At 43.5% G+C, this 19,755-nt stretch overlaps 1 protein-coding gene across 1 annotated transcript; it reads left to right on the forward strand.

Annotated features, from left to right (window-relative positions):
* The first annotated feature begins 10,862 nt into the window (after positions 1-10,862).
* RPL6 (ribosomal protein L6) lies at positions 10,863-16,784 on the forward strand. The gene is given in 8 exon segments (XM_047761281.1): positions 10,863-10,999; positions 11,002-11,066; positions 11,068-11,115; positions 11,196-11,294; positions 13,241-13,384; positions 14,327-14,375; positions 15,601-15,785; positions 16,594-16,784. Coding segments are annotated over 8 exon segments (852 nt in total). The 5' UTR covers positions 10,863-10,890; the 3' UTR covers positions 16,747-16,784.
* Positions 16,785-19,755: the final 2,971 nt, after the last annotated feature.

Genomic DNA, 19,755 nt, shown 5'->3' on the forward strand with positions numbered 1-19,755 from the left:
CGTTTATGTTATTTTAAAAAAGGTAGTTGGGGAAGGCTTCACTAAGGATAACGTTTGAGTAAAGATCTGATGTAGAAATAGAATAATTTAGGGGAAGAGCATTTCAAGCACAGGGAGAGGCCATTGCAAAGGGCCTGAGGCAGGAGGCAGGAGGGAAAATGAAGAAATCTCTGCCTAGAGCACAGTAGGAGGTGGGAAGGGTATAGTAAATATAAGGAGAGTAGTAGGAAATGATAACACTCCCTATAAATGAAAGTCCAGGACCAGATGGATTCACAGGTGAATTCTACCAAACATACAAAGAGGAACTTATACCCATCCTTAAACTTTTCCAAAAGTTTGAAGAAGGAACACTCCCAAAGACATTCTATGATGCCACCATCACCCTAATACCAAAACCAGACAAATATGTTAACAAAAAAGAAAACTATAGGCCAATATCTTTGATGAATACAGACCCCAAAATTTTCAACAAAATTTTAGCCAACTGCATCCAAAAACATAAAAAAGATTATACACCATGACCAAGTGGGATTCATCCCAGGATCACAAGGATGGTTCAACATATGCAAATCAATCAATGTCGTACACCACATCAACAAAAGAAAAGTCAAAAACCACACGATCGAACTATGTATAGATACTCAGATTGCAACAGAACAAAGGGTGGGGGAAAAATGTATATATGTAAGGATAACTTGATCCCCTTGCTGTATGGTGGGAAAAAAAAAAACAAACGCACAATCATCTCAATAGATGCAGAAAAAGCATTTGACAAAATTCAACACCCATTCATGATAAAAATTCTTACCAAAGTGAGTGTAGAGGGAATATACCTTAACATAATAATAAGCCATTTATGACAAACCTACAGCAAATATAATACCCAATGGAGAAAAGCTGAAAGCCTTCCCACTGAAATCGGGAACAAGACAAGGATGCCCACTCGCACCACTTTTATTCAACATAGTATTGGAAGTACTAGACAAAGCAATAAGACAAAAGAAATAAAAGTTGTCCAAATTGGGAGAGAAGAGGTAAAATTGTCACTGAATGCAGATGATGACATGATACTATACATTGAAAACCCTAAGGACTCAACCCAAAAACTACTCGAACTGATCAACAAATTCAGCAAATAGCAGAATATAAGATTAACATTCAGAGGAGTTCCCATTATGGCTCAGTGGTTAACGAATCCGACTAAGAACCATGAGGTTGCGGGTTCTAATCCCTAGCCTTGCTCAGTGGGTTAAGGATCTGGCGTTGCTGTGAGCTGTGGTGTAGTTTACAGATGCAGCTCGAATCCCACGTTGCTGTGGCCATGGCATAGGCCAGCAGCTATAGCTCCGATTGGACCCCTAGCCTGGGAACCTCCATATGCCTCAGGTGCGGCCCTGGAAAAGGCAAAAAAAAAGAAAAAAAAAAGATTAACATTCAGAAATCAGTTGCAGTTCTGTATACTAACAAAGAAATATTAGAAAAGGAATACAAGGGAGTTCCCATCGTGGTGCAGCAGAAACGAATCCAACTAGGAACCATGAGGTTGCGGGTACGACACCTGGCCTTGCTCAGTGGGTTAAGGATCTGGTGTTGCCATGAGCTGTGGTGTAGGTCGCAGATACCGCTAGGACCCCGCATTGCTGTGGCTATGGCTGTGGTGAGGGCCAGTAGCTGCAGCTCTGATTCAAACCTTAGCCCGGGAACTTCCATGTGCTGCAGGTGCACCCCTAAAAAGCGGGGGAAAAAAGTATTACTTTGGTACTTTGATTAAGTGAATCAAGAGGGCAAGGCTAGAAATAGAGACCAGTTCAGAATATTAAAATACTGTAATTCCAGGCTAGAGATGATAGCAGCTTAGACCGCAGTGAGAAGATAGAGTTTTTATCTGATGAATGCCTGTGTGGCTCATTAATGGCCACAGATGTAGTTAGTGGCAGTGCCAGAATTCAAACTCACATCATCCAAAATCCTCATTTTTTCCTTCCACTGCTAGTCATCTCACTCTGATACAAAGAACTGTCATAAAATATGCTAACTGCTTCAGCCTCAATGTTACCCAAAAACCCTTATAAAAATCATCTTTAATATATGCCAGTTGGATGTAGGTTGCAGGCATTCAACAAACAGTTGCCCAGTCTGTTTCTTTCCATTCACCTAAATCCTGGCTGCCCAAATGACTCAAACAACATCCTGACTGATCTCAGACCTGCAGGTTTGCCCTTTCCATTCCATTCACCATGTAACAGCCACAGTAATCTAAAACAAAAAACTAGTCACTCCTTAAATTCAACATTTCAATGGCTTCTCGTTACTTTTAGGATACAATCAAAAAAAATTTTATGGGAATTACCCTCATAGCATCCATGAGGACAAGGGTTCGATCCCTGGCCTCACCCAGTGGGTTAAGGATCCAATGTTGCTGCGAGCGTGGTGTGTAGGTCACAGATGCCACTTGGATCCCAGGATGGCGTGGCTCTGACGTAGGCCAGAGGCTATAGCTCTGATTGGACCCCTAGCCTGGGAACCTCCATGTGCCGTGGGTTCAGCCCAAAAAAGACCAAAAAAAAATTTTTTTTTACAGAGTTCCTACTGTTGTACAGTGGGCTAAGAATCTGACTGCAGTGACTCAGGTTGTTGAGGAGTCTCAGGTTTGATCCCCACAGGATCCAGCATTGCCACATCTGCTGCCTGGGTCAAAGTTATGACTCAAATTCAATCCCTGGCCAGGGAACTTCCATGAACCCTGGGTGACCATTAAAAAATAATGATCAGGGAGTTCCCGTCGTGGCGCAGTGGTTAACGAATCCGACTAGGAACCATGAGGTTGCGGGTTCGGTCCCTGCCCTTGCTCAGTGGGTTAACAATCCGGCGTTGCTGTGAGCTGTGGTGTAGGTTGCAGACTCGGCTCGGATCCCGCATTGCTGTGGCTCTGGCGTAGGCCAATGGCTACAGCTCCGATTGGACCCCTAGCCTGGGAACCTCCATATGCCACGGGAGCGGCCCAAAGAAATAGCAAAAAGATCAAAAATAATAATAATAATAATGATCAGGAGTTCCCGTCATGGCACAGTGAAAACAAATCCGACTAGGAACCATGAGGTTGCAGGTTCGATCCCTGGCCTTGCTCAGTGGGTTAAGGATCCGGCATTGCCATGAGCTGTGGTGTAGGTCACAGATGCAGCTCGGATCCTGCACTGCTGTAGCTGTGGTGTAGGCCGGCAGCTGTAGCTCTGATCAGACCCCTAGCCTGGGAACCTCCATATGTTGCAGGTACGGCCCTAAAAAAAGCAAAAAAAAAAAAAAATTTTCATAACTACCTGGTCTGGTCCCTGCTCACTTAACCAGCTGCTCCCCTCCCCGAGCATGAGCATTCTGTGACCCAGCCATACTGAATAACTTCCATTTCCCCTCAATTGTTCTCTCCCAGCTCAGAGCCTTTAAACAATCTTCTCCCTGTTCCTGGATGATTCTGACCTCCCTCCCTGTGAACTCAAGTCTGTCTCTGATCTCAGGCTGGAAGTCATCTCCTCTAGAATAAGAAGAATCACCTGGAGCTCCCATCGTGGCTCAGCGGTTAACAAACCTGACTAGGATCCATGAAGATGCGGGTTCAATCCCTGGCCTTCCTCAGTGGGTTAAGCATCCAGCGTTGGCATGAGCTGTGGTGTAGGTTGCAGACGTGGCTCAGATCTGGCATTGCTGTGGCTGTGGCGTAGGCCCCCCACCCCCTGCCACCAAAAAAAAAAGGAAGAAAGAAAATGCTTCCATTAACACATCAGGCCCTTCTAAACATGAACTATGCCTACCTGGTCAGTTTCATTTACCTCTACTCCCTCACATATGCCTCTGGCTGTTTCTTGTATCCCTATCTACCAAAATTTAGTTATTTCTGTCTGAAATACCTTTTCAAATGGTCTCCATCTAAAAAACCAAGCATCCTGCAAGATTCCACTTCAACTCAATAAGCTCCTCCAGGAAACATGCACAGCACAAAACTCTTGACTACTTAGAATAAAGCAGAGGCTTTGGAGTCTCTCCCTATGATTTGGGAGCTGCATGTTTATGCCTCTTTTGGCCCCTAACACAGTTCAGTGTCATTGTTGGTTGACTTCTCTGTCTCTTCTCCTAGATTAGGAGCTCCTCTTAAACTCATTGCCTTCTGCATCTTCATATGCCCAGAGCCTAACACAGGGCCTGGCATATAATAAGCTTAAGAAATAGTCATTTAGATATGCTTTATTTTAATTTCTTTCTCAACAACAAAAACAATACAAGCTCCTTGTAACAGGCCAAATAAAAATAGCAATTTTCCCTGCTTCACAATGTATACAACCTCCCTACCCCAACCCCCATCAGCATTAACTTGGTGTCAGAGTTCTCGTGGTGGCGCAGCAGTAACGAACCTGACTAGTATCCATGAGTATGGATATGCCACAGGTGGGCCCTAAAAAGAAAAAAAAAATTTGGTATCAATCCTTCCTCACTTTTCTCTATACCTATATGAACACACACATATATTACACATCCTGCTCATTCACACACAACATATATGGGAATTTTTTTTTTCTGCCACACTCAAGGCATGTGGAAGTTCCCAAGCTAGGGATGGAACCACCACAGAGATTGTGGCCTATGCCACAGCGGCAGCAACTCCAGATTCTTTTTTTTTTTTTTTGTCTTTTCTAGGGCTGCACCCACGGCATACGGAGGTTCCCAGGCTAGGGGTCGAATTGGAGCTGTAGCTGCCGGCCTACACCACAGCTCACGGCAACACCAGATAATCAACCCGCTGAGCAAGGCCAGGGATCGAACCTGCAACCTCATGGTTCCTAGACGGATTCATTAACCACTGAGCCACGATGGGAACTCTAACTCTAGATTCTTAACCTGCTGAGCCACCAGGGAACTCCATGTGTGTGTATATATAAAAATAAAACTTTATGATTTATTTTTTCTCTTAATATGTAATGGACATCCCTCTAGACCAGCACTGATTGTCCAATATAATGTGAGCCATGTATGTAATGTTAAAATTTCTAGTATTCACACTTTTAAAAAGGTAAAGAGAGGAGTTCCCATTGTGGCTCAGTGGTAATGAACCTGACTAGTATACATGAGGACTCCTGTTCAATCCCTGGCCCCACTCAGTGGGTTAAGGATCTGCTATTGCTCTGCCTGTGATGTAAGGCAGCAGCTGCAGCTCTCATTCAACCCCTAGCCTGGAAACTTCCATATGCTTTGGGTGCAGTCCTAAAAAGACAAAAAAAAAAAAAAAGTCAAAAGAAACAAGTGAAATCAATTTGAAAAATATGTCTATTTAGCCCAATATATCAAAATAATGTCATAGTAACTATCAGCATATAACTGATAAATAGAAAAATTGTTTGGTATTTTACATTCTTTTGTTTTTCTTGTTAAGCCTTTGAAGCCAGCCCAGTGTGTATTTTACATATATAGCCAATGTGTAAAATCTCAGTGTGAACAGGCTACATTTCCAGTGTTCAATAGCCATATTCAGCTGATGCAACCATTCTAGACATGCATGCACAACTAGATGTAAGTCATTCTTTTGCATACCTGAATAATATTCCATAATATGGATGTTCATTATTTAGTCAATTCCTGTGTTGGTAGACACTCAAATTATTTGCAGGAATGTTTAAATGATGCTTCTATGAAATTCCTTATGAGAAAATTGAACGAGGGAGTGAATCACTGTGTTGATATTAATGTTACCATATAGGGAGTTATTGATATTGTTAATATCATCCCCATTTTATAAATAAGAAAACTCATGTGCAGAGGTCAGATAGCAAGAGATCTCTGGGCAGATGAAAGGACAGTACTTTCTCTGCCACATAGCTGTCTACTGGTTTTCTGGCTTTGGTGGCACAAAAAGATACAATTTATTGCAAGTGTACATGTGAACCTAAATAAGCCATTTTTTTGTAATCAAGCCTCAGTTGTTGTTTTTTTTTTCCTTTTTTCTATTTAGGGACACACCTACAGCATATGGAAGTTCCCAGGCTAGGTGTCGAATGGAGCCACAGCTGCTGTACTATGCCACAGCCACAGCACTGCCAGATTTGAGCTGCATCTGCGACCTATGGGAAAGCTTGAACACCAGATCCTTAATCCTCTGAGCAAAGCCAGGGATCAAACCCACATCCTCATGGATACTAGTCGGGTTCTTAACCCACTGAGCCACAATTGGAATACCATACCTCAGTTCTTTCATCTTCAATTCCTACCTCATAGAGAAATTGCATTGAAGCTTAAAATGACTCAGTGTCTGCAAAAATGTTTACTTTGTAATTAATAAAATCTGAGCAGGAGTTTTCCTTGTGGAGCAGCGGAAATGAAAGTGACTAGTATCCAGGAGGATGTGGGTTTGATCCCTGGCCTCGCTCAATGGGTTGGTGATCTCGTGTTGCCTTGAGTTGTGGTGCAGACCGCAGACACAACTTGGATCCCTCATTGCTGTGTCTGTGGTATAGGCCAGCAGCTGTAACTCCCATTCAACCCCTAGCCTGGGAACTTCCATATGCTGTGGATATGGCCCTAAGAAGCATAAATAAATAAATAAATAAATACCCCAACAAATTTAAGAGCATTTTATAGCTAACTAATAGAGTGGTGATACTTTGCCGAACTAAGGAATGCTAAATTTTGCAGTACCACAACAAAACACAAGAGGGGGTTCATTCTGTTTTTAATTTCAATGATGAGTCATTTAACAAACTTTTTTTTTTTTTTGGTCTTTTTTAGGGCCACACCCGCAGCATATGCCACAGCAGCGCCAGATCCGAGCTGCATCTGTGACCTATGCTGCAGCTTGTGGCAACACCGGATCCTTAACCCATTGAGCAAGGCCAGGGATCATACCTGCATCCCCATGAGTATTAGTTGGGCTCTTAACTGCTGAGCCACAATGGAAACTCCTTAACAAATATTTTGGGGCATTTACTCGGTGAAAGTCACTGAGATTGTCAGAATTTTTGAGGGGCTCTAGCAAGAAATTCTGCATTTTATTTATTGTGATACATTTTCTGAAGTAATAGTTTCTAAGAGATGCTTTGCTTAGGAAGCTGAACAAATAAAGTGTTGACATTTGCATTTTCAAAAAGAGCAATGTCTAAGCTTTTCCTTGAGACTATTACATGCTTGGTTAGTGAATAATCCTAAACTGGTATAAAAAGCGGCCTATTAAGATCACACTCATCCCTAATCTGTAGGGAAGGCAGACACATTTAAAAATCATGTTTCAGCAAGCATGGCAACTCTGCCTTTACTGTAGTCTGAAGGGTCCCATTGAAATGTCTGAGATCTTCATAAGCATCTGAGCACTGGATTTATATCCTTAGACAACCAGAACCAGAAAAAGGCTACATGATTCCCAAAGACACAGCAGCCAAGGAGGTGGTTTGGACACTTCAAGGTGAAAACCTTTAGCCACCAGCAACAAGCAAATGGAAGAGAATGGAAATTTCAAGCCCAAAGATGGCATGCTGTGTACATGTTGCCTTAAGGGCTTTTTATCCTCCTTTTTTCGGGGGGGGGGTTCTCTCTCTTTTAATTAAAGTATAGTTGATTTTCAATGTTGTGCCAGTTTCTTCTGTACAGCAAAGTGACCAGTCATTACATATGTATTCGTACATATATATAGTCATATATAATATATATATACATTCTCATCTTCCATCATGTTCCATTCCAAAAGACTGGATATAGTTCTTTGTGCTATACAGTAGGAGCTCACTGCTAATCCATTCTAAATATAACAGTTTTGCGTCTACCAACCCCAAACTCCCGGTCCCTCCCCCTCATGCCCTCCAAAACCACAAGTCTGTTTTTTTATGTCTGTGAGTCTGTTTCTATTTCATAGGTAGGTTCATTCGTGACGTATTTTAGACTCCTCATATAAGTGATATCATATGGTATGTCTTTATCTTACCTTAAAAGCTTTGATGCAGTAAAAACAAACAAAAAACCCTTTGAACATATATCATGCTGTTTGTTTTGCAAAAGATAATATTCTAATTTTTAAGAACCTCCCATTTTTTTGGACGCACCTGTGGCATATGGATGTTCCCAGGTCAGGGGCTGTATCTGAGCCACAGCTGTGACTTATGCCACAATTGTGGCAATGCTGGATCCTTTACCCACTGCACCACAGGGGGAACTCCCTGTTTTTAATTCTAGTATGAGCAAAGAACTCTCTAATCATCTTCATTAGACATCTATTTAATCTTTACAGACTAATGGTTAAGAATGCACTCTTTGGGGAGTTCCCTCATGGTACAGCAGATTAAGGATCTGGCGCTGTCACTGTAGCGACTCTCCTTGGTACAGTGGCACAGGATTTAACCCTAGCTAGAGGAATTTCACGTGCCCCTGGGCATGGTGAGATTAGATATTATTATCTCCATTTCAGAAACGAAGGAACAGAGTACAAAGTGACCAGAAATCCTCGCCGAAGGGAGTTCCCGGTTGTGGGTCAGCACAAATGAACCAACTAGTATACATGAGGATGTGGATTCTATTGCTGGCCTCACTCAGTCCTTCCAGGATCCAGCGTTGTCAGATCTGTGGCAGTTGCCCTGAGCTGTGATGTAGATCACAGACACTTCTGGGATCCAGTGTTGCTGTGGCGTAGAGGGGGTAGCCTTAGCTCCGATTGGACCCCTAGCCTGGGAACTTCCATATGCCAGAGAATGCGGCCCTGAAAAGAGAGAAAAAAAAAAAAAGCACAGCCACAGCAACACAAGATCTGAGCAGGCCTGCCACCTACACCACAGCTCAGGGCAAGGCCAGAGAGTGGAACTATCGATTCATTTCCCTGTGCCACAACAGGGAACTCCCGGAACAACTATGCTCTTTGATGTCTCCATACCTCTTGCATTTATTCTTCCAGTTGCCACTTTCATCTGCCAGATTTGTGCTTATTTTTTTCCAAATCCAACACAAAAACATCTCCCGCAAAACTTTCTGAATCCTCCCAGAGGAAGTGATTTATTAATTTTTCTATTTGCTTTTCCCTTGAATATATGTTATTCAGAGCAGGAAGGTATTTTACTTCTTTTTTTTTTTTTTGGTCTTTTTGCCTTTTCTACGGCCACTCCCCACGGCATGTGGAGGTTCCCAAGCTGGGGGTCTAATCAGGGTTGTAGCCACCGGCTTACCCCAGAGCCACAGCAACGCGGGATCCCAGCCGCATCTGCGGTTTACACCACAGCTCACGGCAACGCCGGATCCTTAACTCGCTGAGTAAGGCCAGGACCGAACCCGCAACCTCCTGGTTCCTAGTCGGATTCGTTAACCACTGAGCCACTACAGGAACTCCTATTTCACTTACTTTAAATTTTAGTTTTGACCCTCTACTTTTAAGCTTTAGGGGGTGTAGGCAGTAGGCAACTGTGGAGAAAATGTCTGTGGAAGGTCCCTTTCATCGGAGGGATTTCGTTTAAATTGAGGATTAGGTCCTTCAACCATCTATACCTTCTTATATTGAAAATGGTAGTGCTTCCCCTCCACTTTTCGGCCCATGGAAGCTTCCTACGATCTGCATATAGAAGTTTCTCGAATTGAATTCAAGACACAGCTGCTACCTACTCCACAGCTGTGGCTACTCGGGACTCACTGCGACCGGGCTGGGAATAAAATCCTAGCTGCTGCAGAGACAACGCCAGCGGGAACTCGTTGGTAGTGTTTTCTAATATATTTGGTAAGCAAAATATAAAAAGTTGCAACTTTATGCAGGTTCCCAAAATTACTCTGAGAATTTTATTGGGCTATTAAATGAGGCTTTTTCAGACAAAACGTTCTCCGCTTTCGCCTATTAAGAAAAACAGCTCCGTATACAGGACAAAGGTGGGAAACTACACTTCCCATCATGCCTCAGATCCGGAAGGAAGTGAGACTCCACACCTCCCGTGATCGCTTATAGACCGGAAGCTGGGGCCTTAGTTCTCTTTCCCATCTTGCAAGGTAAGAATGGCGGGGTTCTCTGCAAGACTCGATTTCAGGACACCTATCCTTCGCCATCCTGACTCGGAGGGTATCAAGTTGACATCTGCGGGGTGTCGGACGCGTCAGGGCCAACTGGGAGACCTCATAGACGCTTATTTATCTCGCTTGGGTTTACAATGGGGCACGTAGAGGGTGAGGCGGAATGCCGTATAGGCTCTGGCAGCCCGGCACCCTCCCGGACTGAAGGAACAGGTCCCTCCAGGGATCCGTAGAGGGCTAGTGGGCTTCAGGGGCCGGGGCGACAGCGCGCGTTCCGGAATCTCGAGTTTGGGTTCCAGAAGACGCCGCCGAGCTTGTCCCAGCCACGTTGTGTATTTGAGTCTGTGGCCAATGCTGATTTTCCCGTCTCCACGTCTGCAACCGGAAGTTGCTCCTTGCGCTTTGCGCTTTTTTCAGTTTGGGCAAATCGCGTGTGTCTTCGCCTTCTAAACAGAATTTCTTGAGTGAGACAGTTTGATAAAAGCAAAAGCCCTGAAAGCAAATGATTTCAAGTTCTATCTTCGGCATCCTAACTGGAGATTGGTAAAGCTCTGTTTCTGGACTTCTAGTTCGCAAAAGAGGAATAATGGAATAGGGACTTGTGACTGCTAAATATGCAGCAAGCACCTAACAGGTGTGGGATAGTCTTCAGTCTTCAGATCGTCCAAAAAGTTACAGTGTATTGGGGAGACAACCGTGATGGATGTTGCAGACGTGGGAATTTGGAGGAAGGCCTATGGTCTTGTAGTGGGAGGGATGTAAAGGATGTTAACAGCTAGTTGAAGAGGGAGGATGAGGACTTGTCCCCTAGGAAGCCTGTTCATGTACAGCTCTGAGATAAATGGTGAAATGCTTTCTTTAAAATGTACCCACTGGTAGATGGCGGGTGAAAAAGCTGAGAAGCCAGGAACTAAGGAGAAAAAGCCTGAAGCCAAGAAGGCTGATGCTGGTGGCAAAGTTAAAAAGGCTAAGAAGGTTAAGAAGGGGAAGCCCCACTGCAGCCGAAACCCTGTCCTGGTCAGAGGAATTGGCAGATATTCCCGATCGGCTATGTATTCCAGAAAGGCTTTGTACAAGAGGAAGTATTCAGCAGCTAAATCCAAGGTAAGGGATGAGGGGAACCATTGACCATTTGGTCTTGAAGTGTGCGACTCTGACTTTTTGATGCATTTGTGCCCTGATAGGTTGAAAAGAAAAAGAAGGTGAGAGTTCTTGCTACTGTCACAAAACCCGTTGGTGGTGACAAGAATGGTGGTACCCGAGTTGTTAAACTTCGAAAAATGGTAAGATTTCTGGCATATTGTAAGTTGAGTGTTCGTCAAAGTTTGAAACTTGTGTGGGGTTTTAGAAGTTTTTGTTTACCAGAGATTTACTAATGGAGAATAGTGTGAGTTCTGAGTTTGTGTGCAACTTGACATTATTCAGAGTTAAGTTTCCGTGCTTTGGTTTCTTGTAAAACAGGAATAAAGGTTTGCCTCACAGGGTTGCTGTGAGACTTAAAATGAAGAGAGCCTAGGAAGCGGCCAGGCCTGTAGAACGTGTATCCCCTAGAGCAGTGTGTCTTGGCCCCTCTTTACTGTGCACAAGACCCAACATTTTCTCTGTGAGGAAGAAAAGTTCGCTCTGTGATTTCTATTATGGGAATATTCCCAGATATATTACACTTCCCAGTTGAATGATACTGCACCAGAATGAAAATGGCACTTTGGTCTCATCTTGTCACAGGTTTTTGTGAGCTGTTTTTAAATTAGGTATTAAATGTTTGTGGTAAATGCAGGACTGTCCACTAAAATAATAAGAGTTAGAAACAGGTGTTATCGTGAGGTTAGCAAAATAGGTTTTAGGGGGGCAGTCTTATTACAATAAATGAACTGACAGTCCTGATCTAAACTAATGTCTATGGTTTTAAACAATTTGTTTTTCTTTCTGGACAAGATGGGAATAATGCATGATAACGTGAAGCATCTGGACCCTTTTTTTTTTTTTTTTTGGTCTTTTTTGCCTTTTCCAGGGCTGCTCCCACGACATGTGGAGGTTCCCAGGCTAGGGGTCTAATTGGAGCTGTAGCTGTGGCCTACACCACAGCCACATCAATGCCAGAGCCGAGCGGAGTCTGCAACCTACACCGCAGTTCATGGCAGTGCTGGATCCTTAACCCACTGAGCGAGGCCAGGGATAGAACTTGCAGCCTCATGGTTCCTAGTCAGATTTGTTAACCACTGAGCCACAACAGGAACTCCTGAACACACTTCGAATTGGAAAATAAATCATGTCCTTTTCATAACATGCAGAATGTGTCAGGCATGTGTTTCTGAAGACATGTAATGTAAACTAATGTAATGTAGTTTACATTAGAGGTCGGGAACCCCAGAAAAGCTTGAAAGTCAATGCTACACGGATAATGTATAATGTATAGCTTGTCATGTAATCGCTGAAATTTTATTTAATCCCGAATTTACAAAGGTAACTTGCTTGAACATTTAATCCTTCAATTAAGTGAATTCAACCCTATGTTTTGCCTTTAAAGTTGTAGAAGCAGGGAGGTCCCATCGTGGCTCAGGGGTGACAAACCATACTGGGATCCATGAGGACACGAATTCATTCCCTGGCTTTGCTCAGTGGGTTAAGGATCCGGTGTTTCTGTGAGCTGTGGCGTAGGCCGGAAGCTCCAGCTCAGATTCAGCCCCTAGCTTGGGAACTTCCATATGCCATGGTGCAACCCTAAAAAGCAAAAAATAAAATAAAGCTATAGAAGCAGAAATAACCTTTTTCATCTTTAAAATTATGGAAGTGAGAATGCAGTGGTTTTTTGGGGGTTTGTTTTTTTGTTTTGGGGTTTGTTTTTTTGGTTTTGGTCTTTTTGCCTTTTCTAGGGCCACTCCTGAAGCATATGGAGGCTCCCAGGCTCGGGGTCAAATCAGAGATGTAGCCACTGGCCTACCCCAGAGCCACAGCAACACCAGATCTGAGCTGCGGCTGCAACCTACACCACAGCTCATGGCAATGCCAGATCCTTAACCCACTGAAGCAAGGCCAGGGATCAAACCCGAAACCTCATGGTTCCTAGTTGGATTTGTTAACCACTGAGCCACGACGGGAACTCCTGCAATGTTATGAATAGTGTTTCAGGTAACTTAAGAGGGTATGGCAAAAGTTTTGCTGACCCTACACCAGCTCTATTGATTTGACAAGCTTACTTTAGTAAGTTATACCTATGGGTTCTCTCCAGCCTAGATATTATCCTACTGAAGATGTGCCCCGAAAACTGTTGAGTCATGGCAAAAAACCCTTCAGTAAGCACGTGAGAAAACTGCGGGCCAGCATCACTCCTGGGACCATTCTGATCATCCTCACCGGGCGCCACAGAGGCAAGGTGAGCAAAGCACCTATGCTTGTGGAGCTTCACTTCGGTTTGCTTGAAGTGCTTGCTCCTCATAATGCTAGTGCTCTACATAGGGTTTCCTTATTTACCTGTGTTAACTAGTTGGCAGAAGGAGGCTCTTTGGGATTGGGGGGGGGTGGAATCCAGTCACTAGCATAACGGATTTAATCAATAATAGACTAATTTATTACTATTTCCTGTTGTTGTTAACACTTGTTACAAATGATTGGAAAAGTCCCTGTACCCAAAAATGTTTGTGTATTTGGGTCACTTCCTTAAGATGGATTTGCAGGGATAGAATTACTGAGTTAAAGGATATTCATGTGTTTTGGGTTTTTTAATGTGATGAGTAATGGCTGCAGAGTTCCCGTTGTGGCTCAGCAGTAACAAACCCAACTAGTATCCATGAGGATGCGGGTTCTATCCCTGACCTCACTCAGTGGATTAAGGATCTGGCATTGCCATGAGCTGTGGTGTAGGTCACAGTCATGGCTCAGATCCTGTGTGACTGTGGCGTAGGCCTGCAGCTCAACCCCTAGCCTGGGAACTACCATATGCCCTAGGTGCAGTCCTAAAAAGCAGGGGCTGGGGAGGGGAGTAATAGCTGCTTGGAGTTCCCACTGTGGCACAATGGAGAAAGAATCTGTAGTGGCATATATTGCAGCTATGCCTCCGATTCAGTCCCTGGCCAGGAAATTCCATATGCCAAGGATTCAGCTATTTAAAAAAATAAAAAAAGTAATGGCTGCTCATTTTAAGAAGTCAAGCAAAAAAAGTATTCATACCTTAGGGTCACCTCTGGTGAAGCAGTTGCTTCTAAAACTGCTGGAAAGTGATTTTTAGATTTTAGAAATTTCTTTTTCCAAATTTAGTAGCTTCTGATTTGATTAATTCTAATTGTGGAACCAGCTAATGTTTCTTTTTAATTTACAGAGGGTCATTTTCCTGAAGCAGCTGAGCAGTGGCTTGTTACTTGTGACTGGTAAGGAAATCTTGGGATTTAATGTTCTGAAACTTGGAGGTGTCTCCTCCATTTTAAGTCTTATTGAGAAGTAATTTGCATGCATCAGTATTAAAAGTTGAAGGTATACAGGGCAATGGTTTGATTTACATATATTGTGATTACCACAGTAGGTTCAACATTAAAAAAGTGTCTAGGAGTTCCCTTCGTGGCTTAGTGGTTAACGAATCCAACTAGGAACCATGAGGTTACGCGTTCGATCCCTGCCCTTGCTCAGTGGGTTAAGGATCCGGCGTTGCCGTGAGCTGTGGTGTAGGTCATGCAGACACGGCTCGGATCCCACGTTGCTGTGGCTCTGGCATAGGCTGGCAGCTACAGCTCCGATTAGACCCCTAGCCTGGGAACCTCCATATGCCATGGGAGCGGCCCAAAAAATAGCAAAAAGACAAAAAAAAAAGTTTCTACATTTTATTACTTTTGTCTTTTCTAGGGCTGCATCTGTAGCATATGAAGGTTCCCAGGCTAGGGAATCTAATCAGAGCTATAGCTGCCAGCCTACACTGCAGCCATAGCAACACAGGATCTGAGCCCATGTCTTTGACCCACACCACAGCTCATAGCAACACCGGATCCTTAACCCACTGAGCAAGGGCAGGGATCGAATATGTAACCTCATGGTTCCTAGTCGGATTCGTTAACCACTGAGCCACGAACTCCAAGCTTGAGTTTTTAATGCTTTCAGTATACACTTTCTCCTACCTAAGTAGAAATTGCAGTACCATGAGATTCTTCATCCTGTTTGACTGCCTTACATACATGTGAGTTCTAAGGAAGCAGGCATTAAAATATGTGTGGCAACATATTACCAAGAAATTGCCTCCTAAGATGCACATTGGTTGGCTAATAACTCCAAGAAATGCATCCTTCATAGAGGTGTTAACTTGGTCCCAGGATGGAGTTTCTTATGGAGAGAGGAAAAGCAAACTTTTTGCTCCAGAAGACAGTGCTTAGTTTAAATCTGTCATCAAGACCAGTGATATTTGACCAAGCTGTATAAGTGACTGTGATCTCTCCCAGTCTGGGTAACTTTAAGATTTGGGGAGTGGGTGAACCTTGGACAAACTGAGAGCTTAAAAGAAGTCTTGATGCTGACAGTAGAAAGAGCAGTTAGGAATTTCTTCAGATCTAGAGAAAAGTTAGATCTTTGCTTCCCCTTTCCCTCACTATATTGGTTTTCCCCCCTTAGGACCTCTGTCTCTCAATCGAGTTCCTCTGCGTAGAACACACCAGAAATTTGTTATTGCCACCTCCACCAAAATTGATATCAGTGGAGTAAAAATTCCGGAACATCTCACTGATGCTTACTTCAAGAAGAAGAAGCTGCGTAAGCCCAGGCACCAAGAAGGAGAGATCTTCGACACAGAGAAAGAGGTAAGCTTCTGTTTCTGTCTTTACCTCTAATAGCTCTGGCTCCCCTCATCGAGTAAAAATAAGAGTGAGGTTAAAGACTTAAAAAAGAAAGAGTTTCTGTTGTGGTGTATTTGCATTGCCACAGATATGGCCAAAAAAATATATAGCTTGAAATAATGAGTATCTGGGAAATGATACTGTTCCAGATTCTGATGAATTCAATAGTCTGCCACAGCAGTGCTAGATCTGAGCTGTGTCTGTGACCTACACCACAGTTCAGGCCAACGTCGGATCTTTGACCCACTGAGTGAGGCCAGGGATCAAACCCACGTTCTCATGGATACTAGTTGGATTTGTTTCCACTGTGCCACAACTCCCTAAATTTAGTAGTTCTCAGTGGAAGCTAGGACCTTAACTAAGAATCTTGAGATTTTGGTGGAACTCTATGAACCTACTATTCTGTTGAGAATTTACCCTCGTTTATCTTTTGTATATCAAAGTAGACAAAAGAATAAGAGTTGCTATTATATTAAAAATAGGTTATGTTTTGGAGTTCCTCTGTGATGCAGTGGGTTAAGGATCTGGCATTGTCACTATTGTGTTTTAGGTCACCGATGTGGGTTTGATCCATAGCCCAGGAGCTTCTGTAGGCTGTGGGCTTGGCCAAAAATAAAATAGGTTATGTTTCACAGCCTACCAAGGAAAGGATTATCAGAGTTGATGACTTTGAAATAATCGTAGGATTGAGTACTTGTGAGATGGGATTCCTTAGTTGACCTTGGAGTTTGATACTTGTGCCTACATTTAAATGATTTTTCTCTTTGTCTAGAAATACGAAATTTCAGAGCAGCGCAAGGTTGATCAGAAAGCTGTGGACTCACAAATTCTGCGAAGAATCAAAGCTGTTCCTCAGCTCCAGGGCTACCTCCGCTCTGTGTTTGCCCTCACAAATGGGATTTATCCTCACAAGTTGGTGTTCTAAACCTTTTACAAAGAACACAATTAAATAACTGATCCAAATTCTTTGTGTCTTTTTTTAATCCTACCTGGTGGTGTGGTATGACTCAGCCAGCTTGATGGGATGTCAACCTTTATCTGCTGAGAGGAGTAGGGTTGGGGAGAGTGGTATCAGCTGCAGTGGAATTTCCTCTTCATCCTCTTTGGATCAGCACAAGTCAGCACTAACTACGTGGATAAGAAAATAGCTGCGGCCTCTTCAGGCCACAAACTTTGCTCCCTTTACCTTCTCCCTTTTTTAACCAAAAACTGCATACTGTACATGCTGTTAAACAGATAATATTTCATGGAAAGTGAAATACTGTCACTCATGTAGTATTGCCTTCTATGGATATTTGGGTTTCCAACATTTGTAATTAGATCCCCCCTGCCATTCAAGAGGAGAGTAGGCCTCTGAAATGGCATAAAATGAGGGAATTACCTTAGGACACATCTTGCTAATAGATGAATAAGTTGAGGTAAAGCGCAGACACTCAGTCAAATTTATGGTTCCTGCTGCTTAGATGCTAAGCATCTAGGGAAGGAGCTTGGTGCTACTCCCACTGTTGACGTTCTGCCTCTGCAGTGGCTCCCCACAAGACAAACTGCTGTGTTCCCCTTTCGCCTTTTCATAAAAGTGAATAGTTGAAATAGGTACAAGTGAAGTTTTTTGGTTAAAGCGAGCTTTCAGCAAGTGGAACCCATGAGTGGGATGTTACAGATAACAAAGTATACATACTGATGGGTGAGAATCAAGTAAGAATTAACTTTGTAAGGCAAAGGATTTCAACAGTTTTGGTAGATGGTGCCAAACTGCCCTCCGTGGAAATTGTACCAGTTAATGTTCATATATGAGCATTCTCACATTCTTAGGTATAAGCTCTCTTGTGTACTGGGTTAAGGATCCAGCGTTGAAACTACAACTGGTTGCTGCTGTGGCTCAAGGTTCCATCCCTGGGCCAGGAACTTCCATATGCAATGGGTCATCAAGCTTGGGTATTCGGCAATGTGTGGGTGAAAAATGATGGGTTTCTTTGTGTTGGTTTTAATGACGTAATTTGTACTTGGTGAAATTAATGATTTCTTTAATGTGCAGGGTGCTGACTACTGTCTGGGAAGCACCACCATCACCCAAGTTACTTCAAAGTCAGTTCCCACTCCTAGTAACCACTGATCAAATTTGCTTTTTTCCTAATTTTGTCTTTTCCAGAATATACGATGTGTTTCTCGGCGTGTCCTTTTTTTTTTTTTTGTCACAGCAGTGACCTGAGGCGCTGCAGAGACAATGCTGGACCTCTAACCCACTGTGCACCAGAGAACCCTGCAAATCTCTTAATGTCTGGCTTCTCATTTGTATTTCTCGTATTTGTTTCTACATTGAATCTGTTGCAGTTATCACATGCCTCTGGCAATCCATTCTACACTCACAAGAGGATAAAAGTAAAAAGACATTGTCTTAGTAGCAGAATGACAAATGGCTTTCACATCATGGTTGCACCTTTTTTTTTTTCTGTCTTGTCTTTTCCAGGGCCGCACCCACAGCACATGGAGTTTCCCAGGCTAAGGGTTTAAGCCACAACCACAGCAATGCCAGATCCAAGCCGCATTTGTGACCTACACCACAGTTCACGGCAACACAGGATCCTTAACGCACTGAACAAGGCCAGGGATCGAACCCGAGTCCCCATGAGTGCTAGCCAAGTAGGTTAGATGCTGAGCCACAACAGAAACTCCCATGGATTCACTTTAAGAGTCTCAGGGATGCTAAGGATTCCTGGATAATGCTTAGAACCACTGCACTAGCCCCTTCCCAGGTCACCAGGAAATCTTTGAGTTTGTCTTCAGTCCACCTGCTTCCTACACCTCTGTGTATCTGTGCAGTGTTTAGGGCTGGGAATTCCATACCTGAATGCTTCTTGAGCATCCAAATACCACCTGTTTAGGTTTTCTGTTGCTGTTGTAACAAATTACGGCAAATTCTGTGGCTTAAAACACACCAATTTAGGAGTTCCCATAGTGGCTCAGTGGAAACGAATCCACGTAGGAACCATGAGGTTGTGGGTTTGATCCCTGACCTTGCTCAGTGGGTAAAGGATCTGATGTTGCTGTGAGCTATGACATAGGTTGCAGATGTGGCTCAGATCTGTGGCTATGGTGTAGGCCTGTGGCTTCAGCTCCAATTCGACCCCTAGCCTGGGAACTTCAGTATGCCACGGTTGAGGCCTTAAAAAGCAAAGCAACACAAAACAAAACAAAAAAAACAATTTATTCTCTTACAGTTCTAGAGATCAGAAGTCCAAAATGCATTTTAGTGGCTAATGTCAAGCTGTTGGTAGTGAGCGGCCCACCCATATTCACTCCCCACCCCTTTTTTTCTTTCCTTTAGGCCGCACCATGCAATGTGGAAGTTCCCAGGCTGAGGAGTGAACCTGAGCTGACAATGCTAAAATCCTTAACTGCTAGGCCACATGGGAATTCCCTGGATCTCTCTCCTGTAAGGACCACTGTGGTTACATCCCAGTTGAATAATCCAGGGTATCTCTGCGAAGACCATTCTCTCTATTCACAACATTTCTGACACCAAAATGTGTGGGCTTCCCGCAACAAGCAATTCTCCAATTCTCTGCAAATACCAACCGAAAATCCTATAATTCAAATCTGATGCTGCCCACCTGGAGCTACCATGGACAGGTTAAGGTCTCGGTCCCATAAGACTGCCCATTATGGGTGCCAATATAAGTGGTGGGTCCCCAGGTCACTCGTACTTCTGCCTGATTTGGCTACAAATTTAAAGTTCCCAGGACTCCATTCTCGGGTTTGATAAATTGTTATAGTGGCTCACAGAACTTCACTTAAATTTTTTCACCAGTTTCCTATAAAGGATACACCTTAGGAACAGCCAAATGGAAGAGAAAAACAGGGTAGGGTAAGGGTGGTACTGGGAGCACAGAACTTCCATGCCAGCTCTGGGTGCCCCACCCTCCCAGCACCTTGA

The sequence above is a fragment of the Phacochoerus africanus genome, chromosome 15, assembly GCF_016906955.1.
Source record: "Phacochoerus africanus isolate WHEZ1 chromosome 15, ROS_Pafr_v1, whole genome shotgun sequence".
Lineage (NCBI taxonomy): Eukaryota > Metazoa > Chordata > Mammalia > Artiodactyla > Suidae > Phacochoerus > Phacochoerus africanus.